Consider the following 15,087-nt stretch of genomic DNA (forward strand, 5'->3'; position numbering starts at 1 on the left):
GGCTGCTCTTCAGGCTGTAAGGTAAGAAGTGTCCTGCTGTCCCCCCTAGGTGAGGTTAAACCACAACAAAACACTGTTGTCTGTTCCTTGTGCTACTCCACTGAAAGCCAGCAGGGGGGAAAAACGCCTATTGTCCACAGAAACCTTTGATCCATAGTGATGCCCAGAAGGCCTGAGCATACCCAAGTCCCTAAACGTGCCCTTAGGTGATGCTCTAAATAAAAGCAATCTCCTTTGTCCAGCTGTCTGATCACCTGACAGACAATACACCCTGTGTGAAGAGCTGGGTGGAGCAAAAGACAGAAGAGCTGTGAAGAAAAATGGCTGAAACTCCAGGTGAGCACCTTGCTGTGAGCACTCAACTGCAGTGCCCTGCCAGGCTCCTCTAGGACCTTGAGCCCTCTTACTTTTTTTTATTGTTTAATCCTTCAGTGCTCGTCAGGATTATTGGAAAGAAACCTCCCTGAGAAATAAAATGCTCAGGGGTTATTATCCTGAATTCTGCTGGTCAAAAGAGCAGAGCCTCTCTGGGGGTGGAGTTTCTTACATATGGTTTATTGACTTAAAAAGTGAAATGAGGGCAAGGAGAGCATAGGCTGGGTGCTACCTGTGTGGCATCAGCCTTCTTCAATGAAGTCCTGGGGGGCTTTTGAATATATGGATAAGGGACTTTTTAATTTTTTTTTCTCCTTAGATAAACTTTTTTTTAATAGTTTATATGTAATGCTTTTTATTGGACCAATTAAAAAAAAAAAAAAAGCCCCTTTTGGTCCCTGGGAAGGTGATCTTTATTTAAGAGAAGAGGAACCAGCCCTTGTTGAGAGGTTGGGGGCATGGATTTGGAGGTAGGAGGAGGAGTGAACGTGGAGCCATCAGCAGCTGCGATGCAGGGGCGCAGTGGAAGAGGCAAGCAGGCACCATTCGCAGCCCGCCTGGGCTCACCGCGGGAGCGGAGCGAGCAAAGGCTGGATCCCAGCCGCTCAGGAATTGCCGATTTCCTCCCAGTCCGTTTCCGGCACTTGCCCTTCCTCTTGCCCTCACTCAAGATGGCCGCCGCGGCGCCGGAAATGCGCTCTGTGCCGCTTCCCCGTGCGCGGCGCCTGCGTCCTCAGTGCCGGGGGCCATGTGGCGGCTGGCGCGCGCCCGGCGCTGGGCGCCTCCTGCCCTGGCTGCCCCGCGGGCGGCGGCGAGCGGCGGCCCCGGCAGCTGGTACGAGAATGTGGCGCGATCGGCGCCGGTGCACTGGGCCGAGGAGGCCTTGTTATCGCTGCAAGCGGCCGGCGAGCTGCCTTGGTGGGCCGCTATCACCTGCGGCGCCGCCCTGCTCCGCACCGCTGTCACCCTGCCGCTGGCTGCGCACCAGGGCCGCCTCTTGGCCAAGGTGGGTGCCCGCCGGTGGGGCAGCCGGTAAGGGCCCCCGGGACTTGGCTGTGTGCTGGGGGTACTGAGGGGAAGGGCTGGTGTGGGCCCCAGGACCTAGCGGTGTGCAAGAGGGACTAGGGGGAGTGCCTGGGGTGGGCCCTGGCGCATGCGCACAAGCATTTTCCCTGCCTTCCAGCTAGCTGGAGAATTTGCAGCCTGAGATTAAAACCCTGTCGGAGCGTCTTCGCTATGAAGTTTCTGTCCGTGGGAAGCAGAAGGGTTGGTCTGAGAAGGTGGCCAGGTAAGGTGGTGGTGTGGACCTTCTCAAAGCGTTCCAGACCGAGGGGTGGCAGGAGAGGAAAAGACTTCCAAGCGAGGCTAATATAAAGGCTCTGCTGTCCCCCAGGGCTTAGGTTTTCTTGCCACTTCTACAGCTTGTCTGTGTCAGAGTCGTGAGGGAAAGGGGGTGGCAAAGGAGGGAGGTGGTTGGATATGGTGCTTGGGGTGAACCTTGTAGAGCAGGGTTAATGGTTGGATTTGGTTATCCTGAGGGTCTCTTCCAACCTGAATGATGATTCTGTGAGGTGTAGTTGAAGAAGGCTTTGAGGTGGTCTGGGGTTGCACCTAAGGAAGCTGTGTGGGCAGTGTGCACGCTCTGGAATTGTTCCTTGCCGAGGTGAAGCAGTTGCCTCTGGAGGACACCAGAGGACTTGGGTTTGTCTTTCCTTCCACAAGGCTGCACTTCCAGAAGAACCTGCGGAGGCTGATCACGGAGCTGTATGTCAGGGACAACTGCCACCCCTTCAAGGCCACCCTGCTGCTCTGGGTGCAGGTCCCCATGTGGGTTTGTGTGTCCCTGGCTCTGCGCAACTGCAGCCTCGGTGCCGCCGGCCCAGAAGGTGACTGAGCTGGAAGCACCCCAGAGCAGGCAGCCTTGGCTCACTGCCTGCCCTTAGGGGGGACACTCTTGATCACCACAATCTCCTGAGCTTGCTGCAGAGCTGGTACAAGACTTGCTCCACGGCTCGTAGGCATTCGCCTCCCCCTTTCCTCTGCCCTGCTGAGACCTCACCTGGATTACTGCATCCAGTTCTGGGCTCCCCAGCTCAAGAGGGACAGGGATCTGCTGGAGAGAGCCCAAGGAAGGGCTACCAGGATGTTGAAGGGACTGGAGCACTGCCCCATGAGGAGAGGCTGAGAGCCCTGGGGGTGGTTAGTCTGGAGAGGAGAAGACTAAGAGGGGATTTGATAAGTATCTATAAATATGAGGGCTGGGGGTCAAGAGGCAGGGGACAGGCTCTGCTCGCTTGCTCCCTGAGATAGGGGCAATGGATGTAAACTCCAGCACAGGAGATTCCACCTCAACATGAGGAGGAACTTCTTCACTGTGAGGCTCCCAGAGCACTGGAGCAGGCTGCTCAGAGGGGTTGTGGAGTCTCCTTCTCTGGAGACTTTCCAGCCCCATCTGGATGCATTCCTGTGTGTGACTTGTGCTGGATTCTCTGGTCCTGCTCTGGCAGGGGGGTTGGACTTGATGATCTTTGGAGGTCCCTTCCGACCCCTAACATCCTGTGAGCCTGTGGTAGAGAAGTAGCTGTTAACGTTAAGGGCTTAATGGGGTTTGTCCTGTAGGTAAAACCTACCTAGAAACTTGGGTGGTTTGATTGTGGATGTCCCCTCCCTGGTGGTGTTCAAGGCCAGGTTGGATAAGGCCTTGAGCAACCTGGGCTGGTGGGAGGTGTCCCTGCCCATGGCTGGGGGTTGGAACTGGATGATCTTGAAGGTCCCTTCCAACCCAACCCCTGGTATGATTCTATGATTGTCACCCCTGATACAGTTCTGGCTGACCTGGGGTAGCAAATCTTACTGAATTCTGTGTTTCCTTTACTCCTGCAGTTCAAGAACAGCTTTCAGCAGGTGGAGCCTTGTGGTTCACAGACCTCACAGCACCAGATTCCACCTGGATTTTGCCAGTTTCTCTCGGGCTGGTGAATTTGCTGCTAGTGGAGGTAGGTTGGAGCAGCAAACAGGATGGTTCCAAGAGGAGAATTCTTCTCACAGCACTAAGACAACATTGCCCAGGTGGCATAAGGGCACTTCCAGGTTATCTCTGCTTTAAATGCCCTGGGCAGAGCTGAATGGCAGCTGAACAGTTGTGTGCATTTGAATGTCAGGGTGCCTTGTTCAGAGGTGACCCCCTCAGAGCAGGCAGGTCTCAGATGTTTTACTGGCTCAGCAAAATGTAGGCTTGGCTCTGAAGCTTCTCCTGGATTGAGGTTCTGATGAGGTTCCTGGCTTCTAAGCATCCAAAAGCACACTTGGGGTTTGTTGATTTGTCCTGCCTTCCAATTAGTTAGTGCCTTGTGGTATTCACACTTACTAATTAACAATGTTCTGTGTTCTTAATGATCGAAGAGATCCAGAGCTTGTTCAGGTGGTTGATTAATGAACAGAAACAGAAAAGGGGAAAAAAACAGAAGAGGAAAAAAAAACCCAAACTCTGAATTTCCCCCTTTAGGGGTAGTTTAATGGAGGTAATTTCCTTCTTGTTTTTTCTGTTAGGTGCCTCTTCAAACTCTGACCCTCTGAATTTCATCCTGACTCCATTTCCTTCTCTCACTTAGAGGGAAAAAAAAAAAAAAAAGAAAGTAATTGTAGACCTCCTCCTGCTTTGGTTCAGCTACCCATCAGCTGTGCTGGGTCTGTTCCTGTCAGCAGCCTCTTCTCTGAGGGCTTGTGCTTCAGGTGGTGGAGCCTCTGGATGTGCAGAAGTGACTCTGTGAGGTTATGTTACCCTGAAGGTGGTGTTAGGCCCTCTGCTAGGTTGGTGACTCTGGGTTCCTTCCCTTGCAGATCTTTGCTTCACAGAAGATGGAGGCTTCCAGGCTGCAGAAGCTTGCTACGAATTTCTTTCGAGTGGTGTCTGTGGTGATGATCCCTGTGGCTGCCACAGTCCCCTCTGTGAGTGCAGAGCTCCTTCCCCTGGCACTCTGCTGTGTCCCTAGGGCTTGAGGAGCAGCCCTGTGGGAGTGCCTGGTGCCTCCAGCAGAATGGGAGTGGGGCCTCAAGCAGCCTCTTTGGTTTACTTTGACATTAACAGCCTCAGTATTCTGGGCCAGCAGGGAGGAATCTGCCAACTTCCCTTTGCTGAACCTCACTCCTAGGGCTTGGGGGGACCTTCAGAGTGGGTTAACATCCTGCTTGTGGTCTGAGAATGAGAGGAAGGCTTTTCTCTAAGGACAGAGAGACAAAGGTTTGCTTGCTGTGGAAAGCAACGTTGTTATCAGAGCTGTAAGATAAGCTCTTAGGTAAGGAGAAGGGTTTGGGTTGGAAGGTACCTTGAAGATCACCCAGTCCCAACCCCCTGCCATGGGCAGGGACACCTCCCCCTAGCCCAGGATGCTGAAGGTCCCATCCAAGCTGGCCTTGAACACCTCTGGAGAGGTGCACATTTTCCACAGGATCCTTCAAACCCTTCTCATTTTCAGAACCTTGCAGAACTTTGGCAGCTGTTAGCAAAGGTTGAGGATCTCAGAGCTTGGCTCCTACAGAAGGTTAAGGAAGTTTGTGTGAATTGATTTATGAGCTGTTGGCAGACTTCAGGTAGCTTTTCCTCCAGAAGAGCAGAGAAAGAGTGAGGAAGATGTGGGGTGGAAGCCACTGTTGGTATTGAGAGGCGTGGGCGCAGCTGACTTCTCTGTCTGACTGGGGGGTGGGTGAAGGGCTGCCCCAACCTGAAGAGCTTTCCCCTCACCCTGAGGCTGACCTTGCTGCTTGTCTCTTTGCAGTCCATGGCCTTGTACTGGCTGAGCTCCAGCTTGGTGGGGCTCTCACACAACCTCCTGCTGCGCTCTCCAGCCTTCCGCCGCCTCTGCCTCATCCCAAGGACCAAGTCTGAGTCGGACACTCCCTACAGGGACATCCTGGCTGCCTGGGCTGCCAAGTACAGCTTCAGGAGGTGATGGCACCTGGGCTGGCCCTGGGGTCTTGCCTGGGTAACCGAGGGGTGCTGCTCCCCTGGGCTGTGTTCCCTGCACTCGTATTTATCTGCCAATAAAGCACTGACTGATCCTGCAGCACGGGTGGGGGTTTGTTGGCAGCTCCTCACAGATTGGAAAAGCCTTCTGAGATCATCCAGTCCAGCCAGCAACCCCCCGGCACCACCATGGCCCCAAGTGCCATGGCCACACAGTTCTGGAACCCCTCCAGGCATGGGGACTCCACCACCTCCCTGGGCAGCCTCTTCCAATCCCTGGCCACTCCTGTAGCAAAGAAATTTTTCCTCCTCTCCAAACTAACCCTCCCCTGGCACAATTTCAGGCCAATGCCTCTCCTATCACCTGAAACTAGAGAGAAGAGACCAACCCCCACCTCACTGCAACCTCCTGTCAGGGAGCTGCAGAGAGCAATGAGGCCTCCCTTCAACCTTCTCCAGGCTAAACCCCCCCAGCTCCCTCAACTGCTCCTCCTCAGCCCTGTTCTCCAGACCCTTCCCCAGCTCTGTTTCCCTTCTCTGGACCTGCTCCAGCCTCTCAGTGTCCATGGAGTGAGAGGCCCAAACCTGATCCCAAGATTCAAGGTGAGGGCTCAGCAGTGCCCAGTCCAGGGGCACCATGCACAGGGTGCTGGAGGGGGGATGGCTGCTGTCTGCCAGAGAAGTTGGTCCTTTGCCTCTCCTCCTGGTTGTGCTTTGTGGTTGTTCAGTGAGGAATGCAAAGCCCTCCTTCCAAGCTGGGTTACTGGGGTGGGTTCCTTGAAGCACAAGATCATCTCCCAGGGCTGGGTATCATTCTGGGCTCTCCAGCTCCACAGTTTCTGGGGGTGAATTAAAATGCTGAGGGGTTCCAGGCTGTGCTGCTGCACACGTGGGGGTGCTCGAGCTCTGGGCAAGCAGGAGATCAAAACCTTTCCCTTCTGCCTTTCATCTGGGCCTGCTTTCAGGACCTAATCAGGCCCTGCCTTGCAGTGTACACTGCTCTTCCACCCCACTGCCACAGCCCTTTGAAGTGCCCTGCTGCGTAACCCTGCTGAGCTCTGAAATGACCAGGAGCTCCTGCTGCCTCTTGGGCTGAGGATGCCAAATGGAAGCTGGCAGGTGTCAGGACAATCCCTCCTGGCAGGCTTTGCAGCTCTGTGGCCAGCTGGCAGGAGAGATCCTCTTACTGGTTTCACTGGTGAGCTTCCTGTGTCTATCTGCCCTGGCTTGCTGGTACTGAGCAGCTCCCTGTGCCTCAGGCTGTGCAGGTCCAGCAGCTGCTGCCCTCCAAGCAAGGCTGGTTGCTCCAGTTGTGAAGTTGGGGAATCACAGGTTAGACTGAGTACCCTCAAAGAGAGGGCAGCAGGGGCAGTGGGGAATCTGCACCACAGAAATCGCTGCAAAGAATGGCTTCAACCTTTCTTCTTTTCCCTTCCTCTTTCCCCTCCCTTTCTCCTTATTTTAATTTTCCTTCCTTTCCTTTCCCCCTCCCTTCCTCCTTTCTTTCCCCTTCCCTTCCTCCTTTCTTTCCCCCTCCCTTCCTCCTTTCTTTCCCCCTCCCTTCCTCCTTTCTTTCCCCCTCCCTTCCTCCTTTCTTTCCCCCTCCCTTCCTCCTTTCTTTCCCCCTCCCTTCCTCCTTTCTTTCCCCCTCCCTTCCTCCTTTCTTTCCCCCTCCCTTCCTCCTTTCTTTCCCCCTCCCTTCCTCCTTTCTTTCCCCCTCCCTTCCTCCTTTCTTTCCCCCTCCCTTCCTCCTTTCTTTCCCCCTCCCTTCCTCCTTTCTTTCCCCCTCCCTTCCTCCTTTCTTTCCCCCTCCCTTCCTCCTTTCTTTCCCCCTCCCTTCCTCCTTTCTTTCCCCCTCCCTTCCTCCTTTCTTTCCCCCTCCCTTCCTCCTTTCTTTCCCCCTCCCTTCCTCCTGTTTGTTAGTTTGGTTTTTTTCCCTTTTTCTAGACTCACAGAATCATTGTGGTTGGAAAAGACCTTTCTGGTTGGTGTCCCTGTGGGGTTCTCACCTTTCCTGGTTGGTGTCCCTGTGGTTCCTGCTGCTTTGCTAACTAAATTCCTGCCTTTTTTGACTCTCAGCTGTTTGACATTATTTCTGTTCCTTACCCCTGGGACTGTCTTTGCTGCAGGGTCAGGATGGGAGCTGGGTCCTTAGGTACATGGAGGAGGTCCAGCCCTGTCAGAAGGAGCTCAGTGAGGGGCTGGAGCCAGGTCCAGTGATCCCAAGGCAGCTCTGATTTTTCTCTGCAGTCACTCTGCAGCTCAGGGGTTTTATTTAGTTCACTCCCTGAGTGCTTGCTCCAGGGAGTGCAACTAATAATGCTCTGAGTCTACAAAGCAAACAAGCCCAGATTAATTGGATGATAAAAGCTTTGCTGTGCTTGCATTTCCCTCCTTTAGGAGCTATTAGTGGAGGGCTGGGAGATAAGCTGTGTTTGGAGATCTTCAGAGGAACCATTTCAGCAATGAGTCCCCAGGGCCTGACTCTGCACATGGCTGCAATTTCTGAGCACTCTGCTGGGGACCTTTTCCCATTCAGATTATCCAGAATCAGCTCATTGGAGAAATCAGGAGAAGCAATGCCTTAAAATGCTTCCTAGCCAGGGCTGCAGTCCCTCTGCTTCTCTTGGCTGCAGCTCTGTGGTGTTGACATGAGCATGGCTCAGGGAGGAGAGGGACTTGCTGGAGAGGGGACAGCAAAGGGCTGCAGAGATGCTGAGGGGACTGGAACAGCTCTGATGAGGAGAAACTGAGAGAATTTGGGCTGTTTAGGGCTGCAGAGATGCTGAGGGGACTGGAACAGCTCTGATGAGGAGAGACTGAGGGAATTTGGGCTGTTTAGGGCTGCAGAGATGCTGAGGGGTCTGGAGCAGCTCTGATGAGGAGAAATTGAGAGAATTTGGGCTGTTTAGGGCTGCAGAGATGCTGAGGGGACTGGAACAGCTCTGATGAGGAGAGACTGAGGGAATTTGGGCTGTTTAGGCTGGAAACCCAAAACAATTCTGTGATTCCATAGGGCCCTAACTATAGGTTTAGCTCCCCAGTGGAAACATTCAGGTTGGAGAGAGAGTAGTTGTGCTTCCCTCAGAGTGAGCAGTGAAGGTTTCAGGTATGAATGCCCAAAGCCAGGATTTTTGTTCTCCATCTGAAGCTCAGTGGTCTCCTTGGGCAGCTCAGCCTGGAAATGGGTAGCTGAGGATGCTGGGCAGGACAGGAGAACCTTTTGCTGGCCAGCTGTGAGAGAAGTCAGGAGGAGTCACTGTGGCATATCCCAGTTGGTGGTACCTAGGTGCAGGAACTGGAGAAGGCAAGGCTGTAGGGAGACCCTAGAGCAGCCTTCCAGTACCTGAAGGGGCTCCAGGAGAGCTGGGGAGGGAGCTTTGACAAGGGCTGGGAGTGCCAGGAGGAGGGACAATGGCTTTGAGCTGGGAGAGGGGAGACTGAGACTGGAGATGAGGGAAAACTTCTTGAGAGTGAGGGTGGGGAGAGACTGGCACAGGTTGCCCAGGGAGGCTGTGGATGTCCCCTCTCTGGAGGTGTTCAAGACCAGGCTGGATGAGCCCTGGAGCAGCCTGGGCTGGAGGGAGGTGTCCCTGCCCTTGCAACTAGATGAAGGTCCCTTCCAACCCAACCCCTTCTCCGAGCCTATGAACTGCTCTCCCCCAGTTTGGCTCCTTTAGCCCCAAACAGGACTTGCAGAGTTGCCGGTTTTGGCCTTGGGGTTTGCCGTGTGCCGTGGTGCCGGCAGAGCTCCGCCTCGCTCAGCTCCAGCTTTCCCTTCCTGCTGGGAATTGCTTTGGCTGAGGCGGTTTTTAAGACCTGTTGGTTCACGTGGAGGTCAGGGAGCACTAATGGAAGAGTCTTCAGCACCATTCCTGCAGCTTGGCACGCTGGGGGAGCACACAGCCAAGTTTTCTCCTCCTTTCAGCATTAACTTTTTGACTTCCAAACAGTCAAATTCCCTCCAAACTCTGCAAGCAGCTTTGTGCAAAAGCAGGAGGCACATCCAGCAGGAATTTATTGCCATTGCTTCCTCCTTCTTTGGTTTGCCTTCCCTCCCTTCCCCCTGTGAATGAGGGTTAACCCAACCCCCAGCACATGACCTAGGAGCTTCCCCCCCAGCCTGGCTTGGTCTCTAGGATTGCCCTGACCTAGGTGCAGGACCTTGCAGCTTTGCCTTGCTTGAACCTGATGAGGTTCTTCTGTAAGGGATCTCTGGGCTCCCTGCTTAGCAGCCCTGGAACCCAGCTGCCTTCCCTCTTTTTGCTCATTTATTTGTCCTCTTCCTATGTCCTGCTGCACCTTTCCCCTGTGACAGCTTTCACTGCTGTCATTTGCAGTTACTTGAGGGAAAGAAGAGGAAAGAAAAAGGAGACCAAAAAAAAGAAAAGAAAAAAGCCAGGAGATGTTGAGGTTTTTCTTGGTGCGAGATAAGCCTTGGGTGGTGGGAAAAGTTGTTTGTAATGCTCTGGGAAGGGGGGAAAAAAAAGTGTGCTGACCTTGAAACGATTTTTAGCTCTTTTTATCTCATTGGACTTCTTGCAGCTACACCTGGGGGTGAGTTAATCCTTTCATTAGCCACGGCTGAGTGCTCAGGCAAAAAAGGATGCTGCAGCTGCCTGAATGTTCTGGCATCCTTCTCATGCAAAGAGGTGTCCCTATGGCTGATGGTGCCTCCCAGGGGGTGCCTAAAGCCTTCTGCTGCTGAGAAAGACATCTTCTGGCTCTCAATGAACTGAAAACCACCACTGCACTGTTTCTGTTCTGCTGCCTCAATACATCCTCCCTGCCCTGTCCATGGCTCCTCTGTACATCCCTCCATGGCTCCTCTATACATCCCCCTCTGTCCATACCCCTCTGTCCATGGCTCCTCTGCTCTCTCCTCCTTTGGGGTTCTGGGTGCTGTTCACTCAGAGTTGTTTGTTTCCAGACCTACTGATGGCTGCTTCTGATGCACCTCGACGTGCCCTGCACACCAAAAGGGAAGAGAATCTTCTCCTTTGGGCCCCTCGCTCCAAGGAGGACACTGAGAGGCTGGAGCAGGTCCAGAGGAGGGCAGCAGAGGTGGGGAAGGGTCTGGAGCACAGGGCTGGGGAGGAGCAGCTGAGGGACCTGGGGGTGTTCAGCCTGGACAAGAGGAGGCTGAGGGGAGACCTCATTGCTCTCTACAGCTCCTGAGAGGAGGTTGCAGTGAGGTGGGGGTTGGGCTCTGCTCCCTAGTCTCAGGTGACAGGAGGAGAGGCAATGGCCTGAAATTGTGCCAGGGCAGGGTTAGGTTGGAGAGGAGGAAAAATTTCTTTGCTTCTAGAGTGGTCAGAGACTTCAAGAGTCTGCCCAGAGAGGTGATGGAGTCCCCATCCCTGGGGGGTTGAAGAAACCTGTGGCCATGGCACCTGGGACCAGGGTTTGGTGGCCATGGTGGGGTTGGGTTGAAGGTTGGACTGGATGACCTTGGAGGGCTTCTCCAAATGAAACAGTTCTGTGATTCCATTTGTCTGGGAGGGTCAGTTCTGGTTGGGTTACAGCAGTGATGAGGGGGTTTGGGTTCTTGAAGTCAAAAAAAAACAACAACATATTTTAGCCTTACCCTTGCTCAGGGCTGTCTGAGCTCCTTCATGTCCCTGCTGCTCACTTTCCACCCCTGCTTTTCTCCACTGGCACTGGACTGGACCAGCACAGCTAAATTAGGGGATAAAGTTGCTGCCTCTGCCATCTGGATTCATCTGCAGACTTCTGCCAGGGCTTCCAGTGTCCTTCAGCCTGAAGCAAGCAGCTTTCCAAGGGCTTTGTGCCCCCTTGGTGCACCTTCCCTCCAGACCCCTGGTAGGTGAAGTGCTTTTCCCTCTTCATTCCCTGAGCTAACTGCAAAGGGTTTGCCTTTGGGTTTTTTTTTTTGTCCTGAAGCACACTTTGGGGAGCTTTGGCTGCAGATGAGAGCAGGGTCAGTACCCAGAAGAGGGCAGCCCTGCCCAGAGGAGCAGGAGAAGGGAGGTTTTTCCCAAGCTGCACATTGAAAAGTCCATTTCCTTTGGCATGCCCCAAAGTGAGCCGGGATGGCAGGAGCCGATCACAGCAGAGGGGGATAAGAAGCAATTATCTGGTCGGAGAGGGAATGTCTCTCGGTGGGATCCGGGTTTGGTTTGATCGGGTTGTTGTGGGGGACGGGGTTAAAAATCAATTCATTCAGGTTTAGAGCTAAAATTAGCTCCTCCACCAAGACCTTCCCCAGCCTTGGTGTGCTCAGTGTAATTGAGCAGAAATAACATCAGAGCAATGCCTGTGTGCTGCCGAGGTCTCAGCACAGCCAGCCTGCTGCCTTGCTGCAGCTCTCTGGCTCAGCACCCAGGCCCTGTGGCTGCTGCCGAGGGACTGGTTTGGAGGGGGCAGGATCTGCTCTGCAGGAGCTGGGAGCTCCCCTCGCAGGTTTCTTCTCACTGATGAACGATGCAGAGAGGATCTGCTGCCCCTCACAGCCCTCTGAGCACATCTGACCACAGCCAGCTTCAACCTGCAGGGTTTGCTCCTCAGCAAGACACTGCCTGCAGTGCAGAGCTGTACATTTCCCTGCTTTGCATGAGGTTTGCCTAATCATCTCCTTCCTTCCTTCCCTCCTCCTTCCTTCCCTCCTCCTTCCTTCCCTCCTCCTTCCTTCCCTCCTCCTTCCTTCCCTCCTCCTTCCTTCCCTCCTCCTTCCTTCCTCCTCCTTCCTTCCTCCTCCTTCCTTCCTCCTCCTTCCTTCCTCCTCCTTCCTTCCTCCTCCTTCCTTCCTCCTCCTTCCTTCCCTCCTCCTTCCTTCCCTCCTCCTCCTTCCTCCTCCTCCTTCCTCCTCCTCCTTCCCTCCTCCTTCCTTCCCTCCTCCTTCCCTCCTCCTTCCTTCCCTCCTCCTTCCTTCCCTCCTCCTTCCTTCCCTCCTCCTTCCTTCCCTCCTCCTCCTTCCCTCCTCCTTCCTTCCCTCCTCCTTCCTTCCCTCCTTCCTCCTCCCTCCTTCCTTCCCTCCCTCCTCCCTCCCTCCTTCCCTCCCTCCTTCCTTCCCTCCCTCCTTCCTTCCCTCCCTCCTTCCTTCCCTCCCTCCTTCCTTCCCTCCCTCCTTCCCTCCCTCCTTCCCTCCCTCCTTCCTTCCCTCCTTCCTTCCCTCCTTCCTTCCCTCCTTCCTTCCCTCCTTCCTTCCCTCCTTCCTTCCCTCCCTCCCTCCTTCCCTCCCTCCTTCCTTCCCTCCCTCCTTCCTTCCCTCCCTCCTTCCTTCCCTCCCTCCTTCCTTCCCTCCCTCCTTCCCTCCCTCCTTCCCTCCCTCCTTCCTTCCCTCCTTCCTTCCCTCCTTCCTTCCCTCCTTCCTTCCCTCCTTCCTTCCCTCCTTCCTTCCCTCCTTCCTTCCCTCCTTCCTTCCCTCCCTCCTTCCCTCCCTCCTTCCCTCCCTCCTTCCCTCCCTCCTTCCCTCCCTCCTTCCCTCCCTCCTTCCCTCCTCCTTCCCTCCTTCCTTCCCTCCCTCCTTCCCTCCCTCCTTCCCTCCCTCCTTCCCTCCCTCCTTCCCTCCCTCCTTCCCTCCCTCCTTCCCTCCCTCCTTCCCTCCCTCCTTCCTTCCTTCCCTCCTTCCTTCCTTCCCTCCCTCCTTCCTTCCCTCCCTCCTTCCCTCCCTCCCTCCTTCCCTCCCTCCCTCCTTCCCTCCCTCCTTCCTTCCCTCCTTCCTTCCCTCCTTCCTTCCCTCCCTCCGTCCCTCCCTCCTTCCCTCCCTCCTTCCCTCCCTCCCTCCTTCCCTCCCTCCTTCCCTCCCTCCTTCCCTCCCTCCTTCCCTCCCTCCTTCCCTCCCTCCTTCCCTCCCTCCCTCCTTCCCTCCCTCCTTCCCTCCCTCCTTCCCTCCCTCCTTCCCTCCCTCCTTCCCTCCCTCCTTCCCTCCTTCCTTCCCTCCTTCCTTCCCTCCTTCCTTCCCTCCTTCCTTCCCTCCCTCCTTCCCTCCTTCCTTCCCTCCCTCCTTCCCTCCTTCCTTCCCTCCTTCCTTCCCTCCTTCCTTCCCTCCCTCCTTCCCTCCCTCCTTCCCTCCCTCCTTCCCTCCCTCCTTCCCTCCCTCCTTCCCTCCTTCCTTCCCTCCTTCCCTCCCTCCTTCCTTCCCTCCCTCCTTCCTTCCCTCCCTCCTTCCTTCCCTCCCTCCTTCCTTCCCTCCCTCCTTCCTTCCCTCCCTCCTTCCTTCCCTCCCTCCTTCCTTCCCTCCTTCCTTCCCTCCCTCCTTCCCTCCCTCCTTCCCTCCCTCCTTCCCTCCCTCCTTCCCTCCCTCCTTCCCTCCCTCCTCCCTTCCCTCCTCCCTTCCCTCCCTCCCTTCCCTCCTCCCTTCCCTCCTTCCCTCCCTCCCTCCTTCCTTCCCTCCTTCCTTCCCTCCTTCCTTCCCTCCTTCCTTCCCTCCTTCCTTCCCTCCTTCCTTCCCTCCCTCCTTCCCTCCCTCCTTCCCTCCCTCCTTCCCTCCCTCCTTCCCTCCCCCCTTCCCTCCCTCCTTCCCTCCCCCCTTCCCTCCCCCCTTCCCTCCCCCCTTCCCTCCCCCCTTCCCTCCTTCCTCTTTTTTTAGTGGATGTATTTCTCTGACTCAAGTTCAGCAGGGCAAAGAATCTGCTTAAGTATCAGATTTGCAGCTGGGCAGGAGGGGAGGGGAGGGGAGGAGAGGAAGAGGGAGAGGGAGAGGGAGAGGGAGAGGATTCTTCTTTCCACACTGGGGAGCTGCCTTGATTGCTGGAGCTGGCTGCCCAGCCTGATGCCAAAGCTAGCAGATGATTTTTAATGGCCACACCTATTGAGGGTTGTTGTTTCCATGCCTCACCCAACAGAGGCTAGAAAGGATGCTGGGCTGCTTCAGGACAAAGTCCAACAGGCACAGGGAAGGCTTCCAAAGCTAACAATTCCTCAGCAAAAAGTAAACCCTCTTTGGGCAGCAACAGCCTCCAGCCAGGCTGCTGCTTGCAGGCTGTGGCCATCAGGGATTTAGTCACCATTTACTGTGCTGACTCCAGCTCTAAACCACAGCAACCAGCAGCTGCTCCCTGCCTGGTCCTTGGGGTTCTCTATGGCCCTTAAATTCCACTGACAATGTCACACTTCTATAAGGTGGTCCTGGAGGGTGGTCCTGGTTGGTGCTGCTCCAGCTGAGCCCAGCCACTGGTGCTTATTGTGCACACTTTAGGGCAAGGCCATCCCTGCTCCTACCCCAGGAGATGCTGCTGGAGGTGTTCAGGAGGGGTCAGCACTCTAGGAGTAGCTCCAGAGTGATTCCTTTAAGTATTCCTCTGCTGCTGGAGGTGTTCAGGAGGGGTCAGCACTCTAGGAGTAGCTCCAGAGTGATTCCTTTACCTATTCCTCTGCTGCTGGAGGTGTTCAGGAGGGGTCAGCACTCTAGGAGTAGCTCCAGAGTGATTCCTTTACCTATTCCTCTGCTGCTGGAGGTGTTCAGGAGGGGTCAGCACTCTAGGAGTAGCTCCAGAGTGATTCCTTTACCTATTCCTCTGCTGCTGGAGGTGTTCAGGAGGGGTCAGCACTCTAGGAGTAGCTCCAGAGTGATTCCTTTACCTATTCCTCTGCTGCTGGAGGTGTTCAGGAGGGGTCAGCACTCTAGGAGTAGCTCCAGAGTGATTCCTTTACCTATTCCTCTGCAGCTGGAGATGTTCAGGAGGGGTCAGCACTCTAGGAGTAGCTCCAGAGTGATTCCTTTACCTATTCCTCTGCTGCTGGAGGTGTTCAGGAGGGGTCAGCACTCTAGGAGTAGCTCCAGAGTG

The 15,087-nt window shown here is 55.1% G+C and overlaps 1 protein-coding gene across 1 annotated transcript; it reads left to right on the forward strand.

The window, feature by feature from the left end:
* The first annotated feature begins 1,123 nt into the window (after positions 1 to 1,123).
* On the forward strand, positions 1,124 to 5,388 carry LOC128975465 (cytochrome c oxidase assembly protein COX18, mitochondrial). Its single transcript, XM_054392363.1, has 6 exons — positions 1,124 to 1,381; positions 1,563 to 1,663; positions 2,098 to 2,261; positions 3,259 to 3,371; positions 4,216 to 4,323; positions 5,151 to 5,388. Exons 1-6 carry the CDS (start codon positions 1,124 to 1,126, stop codon positions 5,322 to 5,324), a joined length of 918 nt encoding a protein of 305 aa, XP_054248338.1. The 3' UTR covers positions 5,325 to 5,388.
* Positions 5,389 to 15,087: the final 9,699 nt, after the last annotated feature.

The sequence above is a fragment of the Indicator indicator genome, chromosome 25, assembly GCF_027791375.1.
Source record: "Indicator indicator isolate 239-I01 chromosome 25, UM_Iind_1.1, whole genome shotgun sequence".
Lineage (NCBI taxonomy): Eukaryota > Metazoa > Chordata > Aves > Piciformes > Indicatoridae > Indicator > Indicator indicator.